We start from the raw sequence: 23,568 nt of genomic DNA, 5'->3' as shown, positions 1-23,568 counted from the left end.
AATAAAAATAATTAATGATATTCTTTAAAAATGAAATAAAGCTTATTACTACAATGATTAATGACCAAGAATTCAATTCACAGATAAATTAAAATATAGTTTTTCAAAGATTTAATTTGCATTTCTGTTCCAATTATGTTCTGTTACTCTACCTCTATGCAGTTGTGCGCTTCAGTACAGATAGTAGGATAGTCATTACTTTAATCAAATTGAATTCGTCTTAAGTTGGGTAGCACGGCACCTGTGTTAGTTTTTACAGCTCATAATCTATTTCGTGTTGACTGACAAATTGGATGCTATAAATAGACCACAATTTGAAAGACAACTTCACGTCCTATTACCAGTATTTTGACTAAGATCTCCATTAGACAATCGACACTGTCTGTCTACACGTTAATATTTCTGAAAATTGCGCAAATGCTTGATTACGATCATCTTGTTTAGGGTCAGACGGAAAAGATTACATAATAATGCTGAAGCCTCGTGACGACCTTCGCAAGGATTATCGATTGATGGAATTCAACGGAGTGGTGAACCGGTTCTTGCAAGATGCTCCCGAAACACGCAAACGTCGCCTGTACATCCGCACGTACTGCGTCCTGCCGCTTAACGAGGAGTGCGGACTCATTGAATGGGTACCGAATCTCGTTGGCTTAAGGCCTATATTGATACACATTTACAAGCAAAAAGGTATGTTCATTTTAAATCTCTTTCATTTCATTTTATTCTTTTTTTAAATCTTATTTGCCTAGGGATTTCAAGATAAGCTAATCTTGATACTAGAAATACTAGTTACGTCATAGTTAACGCATATGGTTTTTTTTTATTGCCCTTGTAGGCAGACGAGCGTACGGCCTACCTGATGGTGAGTGGTTACCGTCGCCCATGGACTGTCGCAATGCCAGGGGCAGAGCCAAGCCGCCGCCTACCGCTTAATACTCTCCACAAGCCTCCTTTGAAGAAGGACATGCGCTATGACATAGCGCTCGGGAAACACCGTGGAGGGGAGCTCATTCCATAGTTGGTTAATCTCGTGTTTAAAACATATTTTTAAAAAGACTTATTTTCTATACAATTTTATTAAATCATATCAGTCCGATGCGATTTGTTTTAATCAAGATCGCTGCTTCGCTTGCTTCACGAATAACAATATCTCGTCCCTGAAAATAACAATGCGTTCGTACTAATATATTATATATTTATCATACCAATGTGCACATAAAAAATCACCCTGTATATGGAGTCATCGTTAACAGGTATGCACACTAGTAATAAAGAATTAAAGGAGATGATGTGCACAACTAAAGATCCCGTTGAAAAGAAAAGGAGAATATTCGAAGATCAACTGCTACCTCGTCATCCTCCAGTCCTCCAAGAATGGTTCAGAGGTGTATTTTCGGATCCTTATGGATGGTAAGTATTTTAATGGGCATTGCTACGTGTCATATTAAATTTTGCTCTATATGTCTACATCCTATTGTTTTTAAAATAAAATAAAATTATGTTGGTACTTTTTTATTTTATTTTTATTGCTTAGATGGGTGGACGAGCTCACAGCCCACCTGGTGCTAAGTGGTTACTGGAGCCCATAGACATCTACAACGTAGACGCGCCACCCACCTTGAGATACAAGTTCTAAAGTCTCAGTATAGTTACAACGGCTGCTACACCCTTCAAACCGAAACGCATTACTGCTTTACGGCAGAAATAGGCAGGGCGGTGGTACCTATCCGCGCGGACTCACAAGAGGTCCTACCACCAGTGGTACCTCGATGTGAACCGACCACGTGCTAAAGGTCGCGGGAATCAGCTGGATGTGAGCTGCGTAGGAGCGGTCAGGGCGGCGGACCTCCTGGGTGGTCTATATCCAACAGTGGACAATTGTGGGACTGATGATGATGATATATGTTTAGTGTTGGTAGCACTTTGAAAATAATAGGTTAAATGCCTCACACTGAAACTCTAAATTACAATTAAAAATTTCACTCTCTCAATAACTTTTTAAAGCGCGCTGATTCACAATATTCGCAGATTTATGTATTTGGCACGGTTTTCTAGACTACCAGAGCCGGATTTAAACTTAATGCCGCTCCTGGGCACCGGAAAAAAATCTGTCCCAATATTGGAATTTTACTTAAACTTTAAGTTTGTATATTTTATTTTTCAAAATTAAAATAGCTATAATAAACTAATAATAAATTTATTGCAGAAACTTTATAATATATTTTGTTATATATTCCAAAAACATTAATAAATATTTGTTTTTTTAACAATTATAAGTTTGGAACCAAGGGTGACTCATAATACATAATAAAAATATATAAAAAAACGAATTAAATTTCTTTAATTCGAGGAAATAGAACAATCGTTTATTATTTTAAATCTGCAAGGAAATAAATTTATTAAATCATTTTGGTTACTAATTCACAAAAATAATGGATGAATTGAATTTCTTGAAATATCAATTAAGATTAAAGAAAAATATTAATTAATATAATGAATTATCTAAATTGAACAGTCTTGATAAGTCTAAAAATTTTTTTTTGTTATTTCACAATTTACCGCCCTAAATAATTTGCCACCGTGGGCACTTGCCCCGACTGCCATTAGTGTAAATCCACCACTGAGACTTCCCGCCATTTCTTGTTTTACATTGAGGCTCATGAAGTTTCTCTTGTAGCGTCAACAGATGGCGTGGATAGGAGAGATTCGAGAAAGGAAGTTCCAAATTCCATGATTGTATTATTTGTTCAAGGTATCAAGCCAGATCGGCGTACATAAGGACGGCTGCAGTTATGTCTATGGTCGGATATATTTTAGGTTTGTATTAAATATAATTTCCCTCGCACTCCTGCTTTGAGCCTTATTTTATATACCCCAAAGCTTAAAGTATTTTTGTATATTTTGCAGCCTGACAAGTCACTTTGTCCGAAGCTTTTTTCGATCAACATCTCTCGAGCTGCCGTGAAAGTTTTCTTACGCATTTACCTGAGTCAATTAAATAGTTCCTTGGTGTCTTTTATTCAACCAGGGTTCTAATACCCCAAAGCTTAAAGTATTTTTTTATATTTAGAAATGATTAATTAAATTAATATAACTTCACACTCACAGAGTAATCAGCTGATTTCGCTATGAACTATCTCTTACGCAATGACTCGCACTAACATGTGTGATAGGATTTTTTTTATGATTAATTTAAAAAAAGATATCTAAATACTCAAGATCTCTCTCCGATTTCAAACGATCTGTTTATATATACTAAAATGAAACCTGTAAAGAAAAAAATGTTTTAATAAGATTCTGATTACGTATTTATTTCTAAGTAGGTAGCAAATTAAGATTTATAAATGTGGTGGTGAAGTTGGGACACGCTCCGACTGTTCGTATTAAATATCCCTAATTTTTTTTGAGACTTGGCACGAGTCTACCATACAAAAACTTTACCAAGCATTTAACAAAATTCATTTATGAAATAAAAAACCAAAATCGCCATGACAATGAGAACAAAAAAGCATTACGGTCTGCTTTAGAGAATTATTTTCATATTTTTTACATATGTAAATAAATATAGAGTTTGTCAGTAAAAACTGGTAACGGAATATCATTTGCATATAGTTTTTACTAACATTGGCATGGATATTAAAGTTGTCATGTTACGTTATAAAATAATTCTTACAAACGTTTTTGTTTCAGCTTTTTTTTTATTCACGCCATTGTTACATGAGTTAGACGCTTAATGAAGCATAATAAAATATGTAAAACGAATGTTTCTGCACGTTTGTATTTTGGTGGAAATTACACTATAACTATAAGATATCTATCTATAAACGACTAGCCGTACTCGCCCGCTTCGCTGGGCATTTAATATTAAAATATTATTTAGGGAGTCCAACACTCATATGAATATTAGCCTATCCCTTAAGTACATGTATTTTCTACATGGATACCAAGTTTCAAGTCAATCGGATGCATGGTTCAGTAGTTATAACGGAACATCCGTAAAAACCACTGTAGATTTATATATTAGTATAGATATTATAATTTGGCCAACATAGAATTGAAATGGTCTGATATCTCTTCCGTTGAGAGTTCGTTAATGCACGTTATTTATAACAGAATAAGGTGTAAATTGGTTATCTTCGGGTTCAGTTTGACGCCCGGGCTGAAATGTTAGGACTAACTATGCGGCAACCACATCGGAACAATCAAATCTACGATAATATAAGAACACAAAGGAATCGGAGCTATATCTGGATTTACATTATAAATTATCAGTGAATAGGGAGGAAAAAAAAAACACTTAAAATTTTTAATTAGAAATGTGACAAATTTCATGTCAGCTGTTGGTTCAATAATGACAAAAAATTATAAACATAATCAAATCGGATTAAGTATTTTTGGTATTAATTTTCGAAAATCTATATAATTATGTACTTTATTGTGTAGAGAAAAATAATTGAGAATATGTAGGTAGATAATAATTTCTGAATCAGGTTTGGGCGATCGTCACGGAGAGAACATATCCTTCGATTCGACGAATGGCGACACCGTGCACGTTGATTTCAACTGTTTGTTCAACCGAGGGGAGAGGTTCGAATGGCCCGAGAGAGTGCCCTTCAGATTGACTCACAACATGGAGGCCGCTATGGGTCCTCTGAAACACGAAGGAATGTTCAGGTAAAACGAGTAATCTATATATATATATAAACTAGCGACCCGCCCTCGCTTCGCTTCGGAAACATTAAAACACACATGAAACCAAAAAAAAAAAAAATTAAAAAAAGTAGCCTATGTTCATCAGGAACAATGTCGGCTTCTAATGGAAAAAGAATTTTTCAAATCGGTCCAGTAGTTTCGGAGCCTATTCGAAACAAACAAACAAACAAATCTTTCCTCTTTATAATATTAGTATAGATGAATTGCCGTTCGTTAGTCTCGCTAAAACTCGAGGACGGCTGGGCCGATTTGGCTAATTTTGGTCTTGAATTACTCGTGGAAGTCCAGAGAAGGTTTAAAAGGTAGAAAAATATGAAAATACTTGGCATTAAAAAAAAAAAAAATTTTGTTTTCACTTTGATGTGTCCCCCGTCGGACGAATTTCTTTTGTTTGTTTTAAGTTTATTTTATACAAAAGTTTAGGTCTTTTATTTGTCGATTGAGGCACTACGAAGTCTGCCGGATCAGCTAGTTATTAATAAATAGTAAGCCTTGCTTCGCTAAATATGTCCTCGATTTTCTAGTGACGTTAACTGCTCCACACCATTGTTAGGATTTTCGTCTGCCCCGTCTCCCGATGACAACGGAACGCTCTAGAACAGGACTGTCCAAACCACATACCTTTGCGGGCTATAATTAAATTAACTACAAAAGTTGGAGGGTTGCTGCAAAAAAATATTTTCAAAATGATAATAATAAAAGATAGCTTCACTTAATTTTTTTTTATTGCCGAGCCTACGGTCGACCTAATGGTAAGCGTTTATCGTCTCTCATGGACGTCAGCAATGCCATGCCGTGCCATGCCAAATACATTGATTATATGTTTTGACAAAGAATTCTAAAAAACTATTTTCTGATTATGGACATGACTCACGGGCCGTTTTCCGGACAGCCCTGCTCTAGGAGTACGATTATTGAATATTTTTTTTTTTACCGAACAGGAAGAGCTGCGAAGCCGTAATGCGGGTGCTGCGCTCGCAAACGGCCGCCCTGATGTCCGTCATAGATCCGTTTGTGTACGACCCGCTCGTGTCGTGGGGGCGCGCCAACCGGGCACCGGACTGCGGGGAGCGGACCAACGAGCAGGCCATGCAGCATCTGCAGCAAATACGGCAGAGACTCAACGGAATGGTATCCGTATTTTTTTTTGAAGTGAAACTTCTTTAGAATCGTTGTGATTTCAAACTCGATGAAACGAGATGAAACGAAACGAAAAAATAAGTGTTTAATAAGTTTTTTTTTATTGCTTAGGTAGCTGGACGAGCCCACAGCCCACCTGGTGTTAAGTGGTTACTGGAGCCCATAGTTATCTACAACGTAAATGCGTCACCCACCTTGAGATTAGTTCTAAGGTCTCAGGTATAGTTACAGTTACAACGGCTGCCCCACCCTTCAAACCGAAACGCATTACTGCTTCACGGCAGAAATAGGCAGGGTGGTGGTACCTACCCGTGCGGACTCACAAGAAGTCGCGATATCTCAACTCATTCAGAAATAATAGAAATGGCCTAAAATGCAAAGCAAGTAAAAAAGTAATGTAAAACTGTACACAATGGACGCGACTCCGTAGAAAATTGGTATCGTATTAAAATAAATTACTAAAAAATGACAGAAAATGAAATAAAATTTATTTTTTAAAAGTATCGCATGGCAATCGCCTCTCGGTTTGAGTCGACAGCGTTGTAGGCTATATAGTCTCTGGTAAAAACAATTGCTTTGATCAATCAACGAAACACCCCGAAGTAAAGTCGTACCGTATTATAATAATATTTTAAAATTCAGAAAGTTCCCGGAACGAAGTTGTTCGTTTAATCAACTCGATATAGTTTCGTAACGACCTACCTGATTAAATATAAATGAGTACTCCGTTAACGTTGATCATAAATTTTACGCACTCAGACAATGAACAAACAAAAATGTTCGTCACCTGTACATTTGCCCGATTAGGAATCGAACCTTGGCAGTCAGGGATTTTTACTACGCACTGAGATACTTAACGGTTTTTTTTTACTTACGTCTTCTTTGTTGATATCCTATATATTCTTGAAAGTAAGATCGAATTATCAATTGTATAAGAATATAGACAACAGCTATAGTCTACTATAGCTTACCCTTTGAATTGGTAGAAGTTGATTAGGGCAGAAATAGGCAGTGACACGTGTGAGTACACAAATAGACCATACCGCTGTTACTCAATATAAAAGTTAAGAGTGGAATTTTTGTGGAAAGTAGAGTGAAGGTTTGGATGTAGCTTGAAAAGACGGGTGCGCATCTAAGTAAATAAGCTTTTTTTTATATGCTGATAGCCTTGAGAGGCTATTTCAGCTTCACCCTAACGTGTGTAGGTGAGCTCACGGGGCTCAAACCGGAGTGCTGCTAACACAGACCCTAGCAAGAGCAGTGCTTCGCAGAATCTACCACCGAATCGGAAACGCGACCCATTGAGAAGATCCGGCGAGAAACTCAGTGGGCTGTGTCTATGGGTTAATTCGCTCGTCGAGCCCTTCGTCACAAGCGACGGGTTCGACGAGGATGGTGACCGGTCGACGAGGACCGTGACCGGTAAATAAAGCGCGGAAATGGTCTTCTATCGGGTTTAACTTGCAAGCGGTTATCGGCATGACTTCAGCTGAGATAGTCATTAAAAAGTTCATTCCTCCCGATTAATAATGAGGAAAATGTCCGGAAAACTGCCCACTCATCGTATCGGTTTTTAAACTGAAATAGAATTAATTGAAATCTTTTCAAGGTTTTTAATACGGAACGTGCAAATAATAGAATAAGTACTAATTGTTTCGTTGAAAATGATAATGGTACATACTTCCTGGTAATTAAATATTTAATATAAGTTAGGTATAAAACGGACGAGATAGGCAACCTTGATTTTACTTTAAAATGCAATCAAAAGGCTCGCTTCATTCGTTCTATTTCTAATAGTATTCGTAATTGCCTTTCAGTAGGGTCACGCCGACCTTGTGCAGCGAACGCGGCTGTTTTCTTGAGAATAAACAAACGATAAAGGACAAAAAATTTTTTTAAAACGATCGACACTCGTCTGTTTTCGAATATCGTACAGCGTAAATTATTCAGAAGTTGTAACGCAACGCGACAGTGTTAATTATTTTATGTACACAAATGTGCCATATTTTGACATGTAGTTAGGATTCTCGGGAAAACCGTCTGTTATATAAATCGTTTATATATTTATTGATGCATACTTTTGTATAACGAATGTCGTTGTTTGTAAAAAAAAAAAAACTGGTATAAATGCAAATTTCGTAAAGCACTTTTACGGTTTGATCTAGCGTTTAATATTGCAATTTTACGATAAACGAATTTTCGAATACTTTAACGTTCTCTTCGTCATGGGTTTTGAAATTAGTGCGATAAATACTTGATATTTAAAACAAACATAAATTGTAAATAAATAATAATAATAAATAAATATTTACTAACAATCACACCACGTCAACTGGTCCCGTGATAAGTTCGTAAAGAACTTGTGTTACAGGTACCAGATAACGGAAATAAATGTAAGATTTTTATTATACGCATACATATATTTAATATACATCCATAACCCTGGAAAATACATTTATATTTATCATACAAATATCTTCCCTTGGCGGGATTCGAACCCGCGACCCCCTTGTGTAGTGACCATGTCACTTACCACTACACCAGACGGCCGTTTATTATTATTGTAGTAATTAAACAATTTTTATTTATATTGCCTTTTAAAATTAAATTATAAATTATCATTTAAATCGTTCAACGTCGTTACAATAAATCCGACATTTTGAAATTTTTGCGATTTTCGTGGTCACGGACTGTGTCGTCTGAGATTAAACAATAAAAGTAGTTTTGATTATGTCTAGAACTCGAGAAGATCTAGAAAATGCTATAAAGAATGAATATTATTTTTAGATCTGGTAGTATGTTTTGGCTTCTTATCGAGTGTGTAAGCATCAATTATCTCTGATTTAGTTTTTAAAAGCAAATGCCTCGCGGATGATATTTAGTCAATTTTTTTCTTTAGCGTCTATTTACCGTATTACGACTGGTAGGGCGAATTTTAGGGCCGCATCATTAGTTCTTTTATTTCTTTATTCTACACAAATTCTTATTTATTAAAAGCTATTCAAAACATGACAAAATTATCTACAATGACAAACAAGCTTAACTCATTAATTAACGAGTTTTTCTATCCAAAACACAGACGAACATTAGAGATGGGAAAAGTATACAAAAATTTGAATATTAATAAATATTCATACTGTTATTAGCAAGTATAACTGTATTTATGCATAAACATAGATTTCAGTAAACGCATACTTACTTGGAACAAGTACCTAAAAATGCGTCTACCAATATGAATAAAAATCCATTTATCAATATGAATAATAATTATTCCTTTAACGTTTTCTTTAAGCCTTTTTAAGTGTATTTTATTTTATGTTAACCGCACTTTGTTGTGGGGCTTTTTTTGTTTTGTTTATTACTTATTATTATTATTACTTCTTAAAATCAAAATAAGCATTTTTTTAAGTTGCTTGTGGTTGTACGAACTTCGAATTTATTTTAATGTGTGATAATTATTAGTTGCATACCACATAGAAATCATATAGTGATTTCATATTATATTTAACGGTTAATATATTTATATATTATTATAATTTTTTATTTTTTTTTATTATTATTATTTATATATTATATAAATATATTTATTGTATATATGGATTTTCCTTAAAATGTATTTTTGTATACATATTTTCATTAATGGAAGTCGAATACGTACTTAAGAAATGTTCACGATTGACTTTCACGTTGAAGGAATAAGATCGTGTAATAAAAATCAAACCCGCAAAATTATAATTTGCGTAATTACTGGTGGTAGGACCTCTTGTGAGTCCGCTAGGTACCACCATCCTGCCTATTTCTACCGTGAAGCAGTAATGCGTTTCAGTTTGAAGAGTAGTGCAGCCGTTGTAACTATACGTGAGACCTGAGAACTTATATCTCAAGGCAGGTGGCGGCATTTACGTTGTAAATGTCTATGGGCTCCAGTAACCACTTAACACCAGGTGGGCTGTGAACTCATCCACCTATTTAAGCAATAAAAATATATAGATATATATATTAATAGTACACCGCAACATAACTGATGTATCTTTATCATTTTTTAATTTCTCTTAATTAAACGGTTGTTTGGAAGAAATCGCTTTTAGTGATAAGTCCACCTATTGTGTTAATGTATGTGCTTGTTGACTGTTTTCTAATGTTGATTGTGTTTTAGTGTGCAATGAAGTATGTTCTATCTCTCTCTCTCTCTCTCCCACATTCAAATGCAGCGCTTGTACTTTTATAGGTGAGAACAAAGAACAAACAACCGTCACTCTTATCTCCAGAGGGACAAGTGGAGCATCTTATCGTCGAGGCCACCAGCATACACAATCTATGCCAAATGTACATCGGATGGGGACCGTTTTTGTAAAAAAAAAATCGAATAAAATACAATACAAATAGCCATATTTAATGTGATTAAAAGAATTAATACTTGACTTTGTTTTATTTGAGAACAAGAAACGTGAAAATCCTTTGCTTTCAACAACTATGTAACCTTTCGGAGCATTTCGTATTTAAAGTAATGCTTAATGGGAACGTGACTATAACAACGTAATGGTTTTTACTAATCACTCTCAGCTAATAGTGTGCAGGGTAATAAGAAAACGCAACAAATACTTTGATACATAAACAGGTATTGGCTATTTATCGTTTGTTTCGCCTGTACTTTTTATAAATGTTTTTGACGTGAGAACGTGTTATAATTCGATGGAGCCGGTTGCACGCACGAAAAAACATGACTCATGCGGCATTACTTCGCTCTGAGGCGTTCCATTTAAGGCTTGAAGTGCAAGCGAGAGCGCGCAACGAGCGACAAAGAGGCCTCCGCGTTCGGCAGCGTTCGACATCTGTCTCTCTCCTACTTGAGTGAGCGGTGCATCCGCGTGGACAGCTGCTATACAATAAAATTGCGATAATTGAAAAATGAAACCATTCCATCAGTATTTTCTTATGACGCTGTCACGTTCAACTATCGTCAGTAAACCGACTACAGACAACCGATTTTTTTTTCTTTCGAATCTGTGATAGGCATTTTTTGACATTCATTAGGAATAATAAATGAGACGCAAGTTGAAATAAACAATTTTGTATATGAAATAATTTTTGTCCAAATGAGTTGATTTGTAAAAATGTCGGATATTTTTGTGTGAAACTTTAGGAACATGAAATTTTAATTAAATATTTAGTCGATTTATTCTTGTGTGAACGTTAAATTGCGATAACCTAGAATGATAGATAAATATTAATTTAGAACAAATTTTGACAAAACCGCCGAACATTCGCAAAGATAAATTTGAAATACCTCAAAAAAGCTAAATTTTTTAAACATTTTTAAGCTATTGAGATCTATAGTTTAAGTTTAATAATTAGATTTTATTTTAAAATTATCAAAACAAACCGTTTTCACAGTGAAGCTTCATTGTGAAACGCTTCTTGGTTGACTAACTTCGTTCGTCAACTGTTTATTGACTATTGCATAATTTCGCGGTCGCATTATTAACCTTGTCGACGTTTTCTATCAAGGGACCCTATTAAGTTGATTATTTTAATGAATTAAATTATTCAAATATAGCGCGGTATAGATGTAGAAATTTAAAAAAACGAAGCATTGCTATTGCTACAGCACGGAGACGCGTCCCGGCATGATCTCGCCTCTTGCGGACGCTGTAAAAAGGGCGACGGACCTTCGAGGCGATTCGCAAGTTCCTCGAACTGGGACAATCGTGACCGATTAAGTCATACCTTCCGGGCTAGGAAGGTGTTCACGGTTGTTTCGGTCTCAACCTGCACCTCGTCGTGCGAAGGGAGCCGACGTCAGATGCCACCACTGCAGTGGCTGTGACGCAGACGCGGAGCTGCCGACTATTGTGGCTTCGATGCTCGGCAGAGAAAAGTTCTGGCAGGCTATAGTTGACTTCTGCGAGTTCAACAATTCGCGGAAGGAGGCGGTCGTGAGTGGGTAGTCTCCTCCCGATGATTTTCACGGGGCGACCTGACCCGATCGCCCCTTGAACCGCGGAGACGGATTGCCGCTGGTCGTCAGCTATCGCCTCGACGACCCGCTGGTCGGGCGTCCGCGGGGTGAGGCCGTGAGTCTAATTGTAGTATTGATCGCGGGAATCTACTTTGCCCGGGTTCTGACCCCGGACGGAGATCGGACGTTGGGTGAGAGAGTGCAAGGGAAGTCGTTTAGAGGGTAGGGTCCTAAAACATACTTCGGCCCGCGGGCCGCTTCCAATGTCTTCAGATCGCCAAGACAATATCGTCCAACTTTTTTTTTTTTTTTTCGGGTAGAGGGCCGAACCTCCTACGAGGTCCCCGCGCAAAAGGGGCGCGCGGGGTATGTGAGACTCTACGATCTGCATGGTGTTGTGAGCAGACCGCGGGCTCAAGGATTTTAGGGCCGACCCACTAAACGACTCCCCTGCACTCTTACACCCGACGTCCGATCCCCTCCGAGGTCAGAACCCGGATGAGGTAGGGGGGCTACCGCGGTCAACACTACAACCAGACGGCGCAGCTCACCCCAAGGACGCCCAGCCGACGGAGCCTTCGAGGCGAATCGAAGGCTTTGAAACGTCGGCCGTCTCGGCACGGCAGCCCGTCGGGCCGCCCAGACGGTGCCGCTGGTGTCCCGGAATACCCCGCTGGACCAGAACCAGCCTGCCGGGTCGGGACGCGATACACCGTCGACCGGTCGCTCTATTTACTCTACGGCAGCGCGCTAGAGTGCTGGTAGCGCGCCGCGCGGCCTCACCCCCTCAGGTCACCCCTTGACCTTCACCGGGGGAAGGTCGCTACCTACAGGGAAGATCGTCCACCTACCTAAGCAATTTTTTTTTAAAGGGATTTTATGACCTGGTAACTAAGACCTTTGGGTCATGTCTTATTTCAATTTATATTCTTATTTTTATGAATAATTATAATATGGAGTGAAATGAAATGAAATGAAGATGATTAATTTAAGACATTAATCAACTGGTATGAAATTAAATTAAATGAGATGAGATGAGATGATATGGTATGAAATTTAAAAAAATAAATAAACAACTACCCGCTCTAACTATAACATTAGTACTTACTTTGTGCATTTTTCATTTCAATACGTGACTTGTTCCTTCAAGGTGAAGTGGACAGAAAAGACGATAGCTGTCTCAATTTTAAACTACATGGATCATAGAAACATAACTGCGACGGGCGTTATACATTTATACATATATAGGTACCTATCTAGTTTTGAGGCAGGCACAGCGTTGCACGTTTTACTTCGAGCAACTAATCAAAGGGCTTAACAAGTAATGAATATTTTACATGTTAATAGCGTCTTAAATATTAATAGCATTTACAAATGATTAGTCTTAGTATCTAAACAATATCGTTACTAGTTCTTTGTTTAGCTGTTTTAACACGCTTTTATTAGCTTGGCAGATTTGTATGTAACGGAATCTTTGAAAGTCATTTCCAACGACTTAAAGACGTTCAATTAACTTATAAGATCACACGGATCAAGGACCGATTACAATATAACCATTCTATAACTTCGCACTAATATCCTGACCAGTATCAAAAGGACAATGAAAAAAGAAAAAAAATATTTGTAGTTATATTATATGAATAAACTAATCGCAAAGACAAGCACACACAGCCCTATTAGACTCATGAGACTACAAGGCACACTTAATGTTATCATGTTATGACTTAGGTAGCGTTGGCGATTTGTAGTAGCAAACAAATCTCGTTCGATAAATACTATTAGCCATTAGCTTAGTAAATCAATCGTTTTCCATGTGATGCCTAGAATAGTATCAACGTATCTCATTCTGTAAGTATCGTAAAAGCGACTAAGGCTGTTCCAAGAATTAGCTGCAGGGTTCTCTGAATATTATACCACATGCATACTTCAATCACTAAACGGTATTTACTGAGGGTATTGTGAGCCCTTTCGAGCCTGAAATACCACCATTCTGGTATTTTAGCCGTGATGCAGTACGTTCCGCCGTAAGGGGCTGCAAGTCTCAGGGTGTGAGATGATATTTACTTTTTTTTTCTTTTTTTTTCCTATCTATGCTGATAGCCTTGAGATGCTATTTCAGCTTCTCCGTGACGTGTAGGTGAGCTCACGGGGCTCTAAACGGGTGTGTTGCTAACACTGACCCTAGCAAGAGTAAGTTTAGTCTTGAACCTGTGACGTAAACATGAGAGATCGCACGAGAACAGTGGTATGCGTATTAGTAAAAAATTTACCTTGGGCTTGTTTGCCTATCTACGCTAATGACACACTTACTGTCGTATGAAAGGAGAATAATGTAATGTTTATCTATGCCATGTGCAGTCATCAATAGTTAATACGCAAGGCCGTGTATTGTGAATTCTTTCCGCATAGCATGCGACCCACTGGCTCGGATTGTCCTTGATAGATCGCAGATCAATTATTTTGGTCAGCCTTTACATTTTGCCGATACAATGATACAATTTGTTTAGTGAGCAAACACTCTACCCGATTTTCTAATCTAAATTTCAGAAAATATTCACTCCGCTATTTCGTAGATACATACTTGTAAAGTTATCTACTATTTACTGTGACATAAAAGAATCGCTAAAGAGTCGTATACGTATAGGAACGAAAAACACTGAACAGACTACCTACTCACACTTCTAATGCACAGTTCATCTTTTATGGAAACGTTTTACCCGGATCTAGCGACTGACCTGCCGTAGTGGCGGTTCCCGTGTAGGTAGCTTGGTTGACAGGCAATATCCGGATGATCCATTGTTCACCTCATTGTGGATTCTGAGCGGGCGATGCGCTCTAACCTCTCTTTCATCTAGCCCTTGCTCACGGGGGAAATAAGAAAAACTCTATATAAAGAAAAAAAAAAGCGCACTAGATTAAACGATGCTGTGGGAACCTTTATAGAGATCTCAATTAATTATCCGTTCATTTCTATTGGCGAGGATTTATTTCTTCATTCCTTATTTATTGATTTGCTATCCAGTACTTTTAATTCTATATGATACTTGAGTGTTTTGTTTTAGATTTGAATAGTTAATCGCAGAATAAAAAAAATTATAGAAAGGAGATTATTAATCTGTGATTAAAAGTGATTAGGAAATCAATATCCGTAGATTTTCAAATTCAAATTATAATCTCTTAGGATAAAAATCTTAGATAGTATATAAAATTAAGATTAAACGATCTCCTTCTAATACATGAGTTACAAGGCTTTCAACAAATTAAACTATTTTAATAAATCACATCTTCCTAAGTACTTTCTCTTGAGTGCTCTTAGAAGCTATCTTAGTATTGACTTAGCGTTAGTACTTTAAGGAATGTTGAACTCGTTCAGACTATCGGGCTATTGGAATTTAGTGGTAACTCTGTTGAAAAGCTTTAATTTACTTTAGAGTAAGAGGTTTTAAGCACGAAAGCAATAAAAACAGAATATCTTCAATGGTAACTTTTTGACAATTTTGTGTTAATTTTCTGCAAATATCAATATAGTAATTTTTTAATCTTGAGTTACGATTTACAATTTAACGATCTGTGAAACAATCTACCGTGTAGAGATCGTTTCAGAACGTTACAGAGAAATATACATGACTATTTTTATTACCTAATCGATAAGCATTCGTATTTTGCACGCGTCTTAAGCTTAATAAAATCTTGCAGAAAGCAAAAAAAAATCAAATTGAATTCGCCAACCGCAGTTGCCAATGGTATGGTATTTTGTGAGCCAGCACAGGTAGGTAGCCCATTCTGTACATTTTTGCTGGGAAGTCAAGTCTGTCAATTTACCCAGAGCATATAATCGATCATCTAGACTCAAGAGCAATAAAAACAAAGCTTACAGAGAAGCACTTACGTAGTGATGACCAAGGTAGAGCCTTTTTCATCGATTTCGGGATGACCTCTTCGGATTATAATGTTCACCGCGGTCGCCTCTCATAGATCTCCCAGATTCGGTCCCGGTGGGGCTCGGATGCTCAGGCTATAAATGCAGGGCAGACGGTTAGTTGGTCTCTCAAACATCAAAGATTGGGAATCTCACATACCACCGCACCCCTTCAACGTGGCTATCTCGTGCAAGGCTTAGCCGTCAGTCTAAAAAAAGTTAAACCTGCATAACGTAAAGTTCACGAGTGTTCATGATTTCTAAAGATATGTATCGTAAAATAAATATTTATATATTGTATATAAATTTGTAATCAACTACAGCTACATAGTAAATATTATTATATGTAGTCCCCTTGCGAAAGTTCCCATTGTTATTGTTATTCTTATTGGTATACAAGAAACTCGGGCTTCCTGATCCCCATTCTGTTTGGAATTCGGATGCTACTCTCGAAACTAATCGAAGTAAATATTTCTTTAGGTTCAAAAACACCTGAACCCTTCACATTGAGATTGCTCGTTTTGCTGTGAATTTGTTTTTCATTGTACCATGAAGAGACTACGGGTTTAATTTTATTTTTCGAGTAACATATTAGGAGACTGTGGATTTTTTCCTATATTTAAATTAGACCTACAAGATTTAGTAATGAATAAAGGACCAATTGATGATCTTGTAATTGTTTATATATATATATATTTTTTTCTTTTTTTTTTCTACCGTATCTGGGTTTTTTTTATCAAGAGGAAATCCCCGTACTTTCTGGGGATAGCGGGCGGGGCATGTCGGAGTCGAACCGACTAAAAACTTCCTATCGCTCAAAAACCCACGTCCGAACCTCGCATGAGACAGAATTCATGAACAGGGAAAGGGGGCAAAGTGAAGTGCTTAGTGCGGAGCACATCTCTCCCATCACCCTCCCCCTCGGGATGCCGGATCCGCGGTCGTCAGCGTCACGATCACTAGCCTTCTCAGTCGGCAGGCTATCCGAAGCTTGCCTAAATGGCACGCCGGCTAGAACGGGCTATCCCACGGAATACCCTACTGGCTCAGAAACAGCATGGGTCGAGGATAGCCGGCATTCCATCACCCGGATGCTCTTTTGTAAAACGCGTGCAGAGCAACCGTATCTGGGTAGGCGAGTTCACAGCCCGCTAATGCTTAGTGCTTCCTGTAAGTCGAAGTCACGTCACCACGTCAAAGATTCCATTGTCTGTTACGTAAAAATGGCAGTAAAAAAAATTGAACCACTGCGAAGAGCTGGTGGGAAGATTGAGAGTCTGAGCTGTTCTCACATTGTCTCTGTAAATGCAGGCACATGACGGCATGAACTCCTTTGCATTCAGAAAATGAAGGCATGGAAAAGCACTCACTAAATTACCTAAAATATGCTTTGATATAATTGATGTTCGTTATTTCAAGATTTTCTTTTTAAATTAGGGTTTATTTCGTATTTGTTAGTTTTATTTTATTTTTACAATAAATAAACTGTTATCTAGTAATTCAATGTGATTTTTACTTGTAACACAACACTACTATTGAAATTATTTTAACACGATGTCCTTACGCTACAATCAACTTACAGTTCCATTATATATTAGGTGGTATCAGCAACTGGCATTTTTCTGTCGCGCTACAGTGGAAAGTCAATCTTTGGACGTGGTAGCTGATAGGATTAGGAAGAGAATTCTTGAGTCATGTAGGTACTTTGAGTAAGTCAGAGTAGCTTACCCTTGTTTTCTTTACAATAGTCGAACTGCCTATCATACATGTAAGACCATTGGGTCTAAATAGTTCTTGTACTTATGAAAAAATGGAATTGGGAAGACTCCCAATTGGCAGACGCCAAAGCTAAAGTATTCTAAGCTAAATAAACATAAAAATACAAATTATTTTTTCTTAACTTGAGTGTTTAGGTCACTCATACGAGATTATTACTCTATTTAAAGGACTGAAGAACCTACATAACATTTAATTTTATAAAGTGTAGTGAAGTCAATATTTATTTTTATTTATGTAATGACTTTTATTGATATTGATATTTGATATTAAGAATATAAATGATGTGGATACTCGAAACATATGTGAATGTATCCAAATAACGTACCGCAATGAGTTACAGGTATAATTGTAAATTTTAAATTAAGCACAATTTTTGGCCGAGTCTGTCATACTTGTAAACAAAATCATTGAGTGTGACTGGGAAATTAACAGATTGCGAGATTATTGTAGTCGCACTGCTAGGAGTATGCTTAGGAGGCAGTTTGTGAAATGCCGTCGTCCTACGCGCAGTTTAAAATGTTGAAGGCGCATGCGCGCGCTACGGTTTAAAGAAATTAAAAACGCGGGAAAAGTGAAGTATGTAAATTGACGTTTTTAAATAAACATGATTTTATTTTAAAACACTTATATTTTAATGTAATTTAAACTATGCTATGTTTTCGTGAATGCTTATATTACATTTGTCATTAAAATCTACGAGGTGAGCTATCGTTAATGTTTTTACGTGAAAATAAATTTCGTCCTGGTATGTATGTTAATGATTGAAGTTTGATTACTTTATTAAGTCGTTAACAGTCTGGTTGCACCACTTTAAATTCTTGATGAATATTTTATGAATACTATGTATTTACAAAGTGTATACTTTGCTAATCCAGTAAATCTGTAAGCCCAGTGGTACAGGCCAAGACTCTAACTTTCAACCTCTTGATTGAGTAATTTTAAGAGCGTAAGAACAAATACGTGTTAATGACAAACTGAAGCATCGATGGTTTAATAAACTTTAATAGGTTGCACGCGAGGTGTCCTTGTACCAAGTCATGCTATGCCATCTGCCGCGGCTTAAATAAATATGCATCTTTTTTTTTTTTTTTTTTTTTTATGATTGAAAGTTTACTGGTGGCCCGAAGGCCTTTCCAGTTTCACCAGGACAGGTGGGCGAGCAAAGGCTCAGCCAAGAGGGGTGGGATTTGCTAACAACTGCCCGAGCGCCTCCGAAGGAGACCTAACAACTCAAGAGCAATTGTTTCGCGAATGAATCTACTACCGGATCGGAATCGCGACCCGCTGAGAAGATCCGGCGAGAAACTCAGCGGGCTGATGCATGGGTTAGGTTGCACGTCGACCTCTTTGTCGAGTTCGACGAGTACGGTTACCGGGGAAATATGCATCTAATATTGTTCGTGAGACACCATTTAACAAGTTTGCATAATTACTGGTACCGACAGAGTGCAGGGTAAAAAGGTATCATTACCCTATCGATTTCTGCGGTGAAGCAAATTTAATGTAAAAACTGAGACTTAGAACTCGTGTCTCAAGGTGAATGACATCTATGGGCTCTAGTAACCACTTAACACCAGGTGGGGCGTGATCTCGTCCACCCAACTAGGCAATAAAATAATTATATTATTAATTTTAAAATTATATTTAAGAGTATTTCCTCCGTGTACAAATTTTCATTGTCAATATTTCGTCCTCTAGTTGTTTGCCCCCACTTGAAACGTTCACCTCTTATTCAAATGAGAGTAGTTTTACATTATAAATATATATTTTTTAGACTAATTTGAAGGTTTTTGAAAGCACATTGAATTAATAAGATACGAAATAACAGCGAATTTTTTCAAGGTTTCATTTTTATTAAAATTGATTTGTAAATGAGCTTAAGGCCGAATTTATGATAAAGAATAATGAGGATAAACCTTACAACGTGCCGTTGAAGTGAACATCTTAAGATATCAGTTCGAATTTTTTTTTATCGTAAATAATACTGCGTTGATTATTATTGTTTTTGTTTTAGTCCGAGATTAGTTATTATTTTTATTTAATTTTAGTATAAATGAAATGTTAATGCAATGTAATGAAGACGTGTAATATGGATGTAAAATCAGAAGTAAATTAAAAAACAAAAAAAAAAAAAACATGGTGGATATTTATAGGGTGGTCATATTATCTTATTAGGGGAAAATAGGAGCGGATACAAATACTATTGTGCTTGTGAGGGACGATTAATTCTGATATCTTGAAGAAGCCAGGGTTGAAAATCGATAAGACAAATTGTGCTCAAAGTTCGACAATTCGACCAAGCCTTTTGTATAGAATAATCGTGCTTGGGTACACTGTCTTTAATAGTACAAGGCGATTTTCATTTCAGGCGGAGCTGTGGTGCAGTATAGTACTTTATTTTTAAATGGCACGACAATTGTAACAATTATCTATGTATTTGTTTCTGTCATATTTTTATTATACAATGCAAAAAAATACAGCGTCATTGTATATATAGCGCCGTAATAACGTGTTGTAACTTTTTTTATGTATGCATAAGGAAACGACCTTGTTCAAAATAAAATAAGTTGATTTTATTTTTCGTTAATTTATTTACTACTGAAGCTTAACACATTACATAACATACTTACTACTATCCTTAACATAATTAAAACATTATGAAATCACAGTAGGGATTTTGTGAATTATATATTCATAAAAATATTGTATTCTTATATGTTTCGTTGACGATCTTACATCACTTAATTCACGGCTTGTTTCCATATTTAATCGGTTTAGGTAACACTTTAGTAGAAAGGTTATGTCGCCTGTCTAGTCTAAGTTGAGTAATTTTAAAATAACATAAAAAAATGAAGTCATAGTAAAATTTAAGTGCTTTCGAAAAAACTATTGTCTTTCAATTAGTTTTAATTGTAACTTGTTATGTCGTTTTTATTTGAAAATAAACACAAAAGAGCCTAGTTATAAAAATATACTACATACTGCATTGAATTTAGAGCGATTTGAAAAAAAAATGTTATCCTGTTGCAATATTGTTCAAAAATACACACAGCCTATTATTTTTCTGATACTATAAACATCTTATCCTTGCGTTTATATTGTTTACTTCTTCTACCAATTTGCATTTATAGGTATCCGCGTAGATTTACATGTTTGGATATATAATAGTTTAGTTCACTCCAGCGATCCTCAGGCTCGGTGGGGTGATGAGCTACGAAGGGTGGCTAGCAAGAGTCGGATGAGAGAAGCTGATGAAAGTGTTCAGTGCCGTGCAATTGAAGAGTCCAGCATTGAAGTTGGCTGATAATATTTTTCAAAAAACAATTCTATTTGGATAAAGAACAATTCTTAAAAATATATAATAATAGTTGACTTCAGTTGTGTTAAGAACTGTATTTTGTCCAAATAGAAAATTGTTTTTCGTTCAACGTCAATACTTTTGTAGCTGTGTAAACAATTGACATTTGCTCCGCTTGCACTAGCTTATTAATGGAAATCTTACAGTTTTGCAGACGTAATTTCGTTCTCTTGAAAGCAGTTGCGTTTTGTACAATGACCTCAAAAAACTTAAAGGTTCTCAATTAGATTGTTTTTTTTTTTAAATCTGTATTATTGACCTCAGAACTTTTTTCTAGATGAACCGATATTAAGGATGTTTTTGTGTTTGAAAAATGATACTTATCATGTGGGTGGTCTCACTGAAATTTTATGAAGATCTCCTGAGTAGTTTACGAGCTATTTTTATTTAATTTCCTTAAAGTCGGTTTTATTTTGCGTTAACATTTTTAGTTTACTGTCAAATAATTTGTCAACGTCAATTACTGGTGGTAGGACCTCTTGTGAGTCCGCACGGGTAGGTACCACCAACCCGCCTATTTCTGCCGTGAAGCAGTAATGCGTTTCGGTTTGAAGGGTGGGGCAGCCGTTGTAACTATACTGAGACCTTAGAACTTATATCTTAAGGTGGGTGGCGCATTTACCTTGTAGATGTCTATGGGCTCCAGTAACCACTTAACACCAGGTGGGCTGTGAACTCGTCCACCCATCTAAGCAATAAAAAAAAACATCCTACCTATATGCCTTATAATAATAATATGGAATACATTGATACAGATAGCGCACAGCTATTTATTATTACGCCTTATGTTGTGAATATAAATTAGGTACCTTAATGAATAAAAAAATATATTTCCAACAAATAGAATTAGTTATGCAGTCAATGTGGTTATTGTTAGAGCCTGCATTTTAAGGTCAAACAATAGACACGCGAGACAAATCCATGTTGGCCGTGTTGAATTAAGGAACTCTAGGGCCGGCAGATACAGTATATTTGGTTATAATGTTTAAATGACAATAGTAGTAATTTATAAAGTACTAGTTGACCCGGCATACTTCGTAGTGCCTCAATCGATAAATAAAAGACCTAAACTTCGGCATAAAATAAACTTAAAACAAACAAAAGGAATCCGTCCGACGGGGGACACATCAAAGGGAAAACAAAATTGTTATTTTTATTTAATTCCGAGCATTTTCATATTCATCTAGTTTTTAAGCGTTCTCTGGACTTCAAATTATTCAATTATTCAAGACCAAAATTAACCAAATCGGTCCAGCCGTTCTCGAGTTTTAGCGAAACTAACGAACAGCAATTCATTTTTATATATATAAATAAATGTGTGTTTTTATTATTAATTCATTTTCATTGCAATTAATAAAAATAATAAAATCCAAAATGTCGTTAAAACAAATTGATTCATTTCAAATATCTTTAAATTGTCGTTTATTTATTTAAGTGAAATATTTAAGTTTTGTATTATCAATTGAATTGTCCTCTAATATTCAACTTGTTAAGCCCTTGATTTGTTTTTAATTTAGATAATACTTAAACCAGCACGTCTCAAAGAAATAAAGTATTATCAGCCCCAGTGAACCCGTCCGGCCGTAGCTGGAAGAGCCCTTTGGGCTACCAGTGAATGGGTAGAGAAAAAAACGAGTGATCAGACAAGGGATAATCTATACATATAAATAAAATTGAAGTGTCTGTTTGTAATATTGAAATAACCACTTTTTACTACATGCATATGAATATATATACGGTACATACACCAAAATAACATTTTTTTCAATTTTTGTCTGTCTGTCTGTCTGTCTGTTTGTTCCGGCTTATCTCTGGAACGGCCGACCGATTCTGACGGGATTTTCCCTGATAGGTAGCTGATTATATAAGGAGTAACTTAGGTTACTTTTTTAGACTAGCTTCGCCCCACGGCGTCACCCGCGGTACGACAATAATCGCGGGTGACATCGCGGGACTCAGCTATTCAATAATAAAATTTAATGTTTCCGAAGCGAAGCGAGGGCGGGTCGCTAGTATACAATAAAATTTGAAATGTGAACCTCTTATATAATTAATTTACGAATGGATAATAAACAATTCACTTCCCTTAAACAGCATCATACATTTGCCTTGTGGTAAATTGGACAGGATTGTGATAGTTTTTTTACCAATGTAGGCGGAATGAGACTCACTTTTGAAATAATTGTTGGATAAAGGATCTTTTCTTATTAGTATCGATCGATGTGACTATGCTAGTGTTTAATCCTATAGGCAGGTATTATTTTCATTCGTATGAAACTAACTTTGTAAAATAAATTACAATTATAGCTCCTAAGGTTGATTTTGAAAAGTTGAAATAATTTTATATACCTAGAGCTGTAACGTCGAGCCAATAATATTAATGTTATTTTAGTACGTCCGTTTTTGTGAACCCGCTATATAATGTAAAGACAGTTGGAAGCATTTCCTACAAACAACAAAATCAGTAAAGTAACAAATTTTCGAATGTGGTATCTCCAATGCCACCTTATTAGGAATAACCAGTCTTCGTTCAACGGTTTCAATACACCCTTTATTATATAAGTAGTCGGACAGATGGTTCTGACGTAACTCTTTACATAATAAAAATGTATTCTTTTTGGCATACATTGTGCGTACACACTACAAAACAACCGGATTTCTCTTTTTAATTCTAACTAGATGATGACCGAGCTTTGC

General features: G+C 36.4%; 2 protein-coding genes and 1 non-coding gene across 4 annotated transcripts in view; all 3 read left to right on the top strand.

Annotated features, from left to right (window-relative positions):
- LOC101738504 (serine/threonine-protein kinase ATR) overlaps nt 1–10,271 on the top strand; it is a 37,455-nt gene extending 27,184 nt beyond the window's left edge. Inside the window, exons 24-29 of the mRNA XM_012695809.4 lie at nt 445–690; nt 1,257–1,413; nt 2,756–2,820; nt 4,494–4,677; nt 5,658–5,847; nt 10,085–10,271. Coding sequence (XP_012551263.2) covers nt 445–690; nt 1,257–1,413; nt 2,756–2,820; nt 4,494–4,677; nt 5,658–5,847; nt 10,085–10,210 — 968 coding nt within the window. The 3' untranslated portion in view covers nt 10,211–10,271. The remainder of the gene's footprint in view (nt 1–444; nt 691–1,256; nt 1,414–2,755; nt 2,821–4,493; nt 4,678–5,657; nt 5,848–10,084) is intronic.
- A 7,626-nt stretch (nt 10,272–17,897) lies between these two features.
- The window catches only part of LOC101743197 (sodium-independent sulfate anion transporter), a 53,714-nt gene continuing 48,043 nt past the window's right edge, over nt 17,898–23,568 (top strand). The window contains exon 1 of one of the 2 annotated variants that reach the window (XM_021352172.3): nt 17,898–18,089. The gene's annotated coding sequence lies outside the window, so the exon portion shown is untranslated. Of the gene's footprint in view, nt 18,214–23,568 lie in introns of both variants that reach the window. The other variant, XM_021352173.3, reaches the window with a different exon arrangement.
- Mir2790 (microRNA mir-2790) lies at nt 20,835–20,929 on the top strand. The gene has a single exon (NR_107374.1). It is a non-coding gene; the product is annotated as a microRNA mir-2790 (primary transcript).

The sequence above is a fragment of the Bombyx mori genome, chromosome 17 (assembly GCF_030269925.1).
Source record: "Bombyx mori chromosome 17, ASM3026992v2".
Classification (NCBI taxonomy): Eukaryota; Metazoa; Arthropoda; class Insecta; order Lepidoptera; family Bombycidae; genus Bombyx; species Bombyx mori.
The sequence above is the reverse complement of the archived record's forward strand: the minus strand, read 5'-3'. Positions and strand labels throughout refer to the sequence as shown.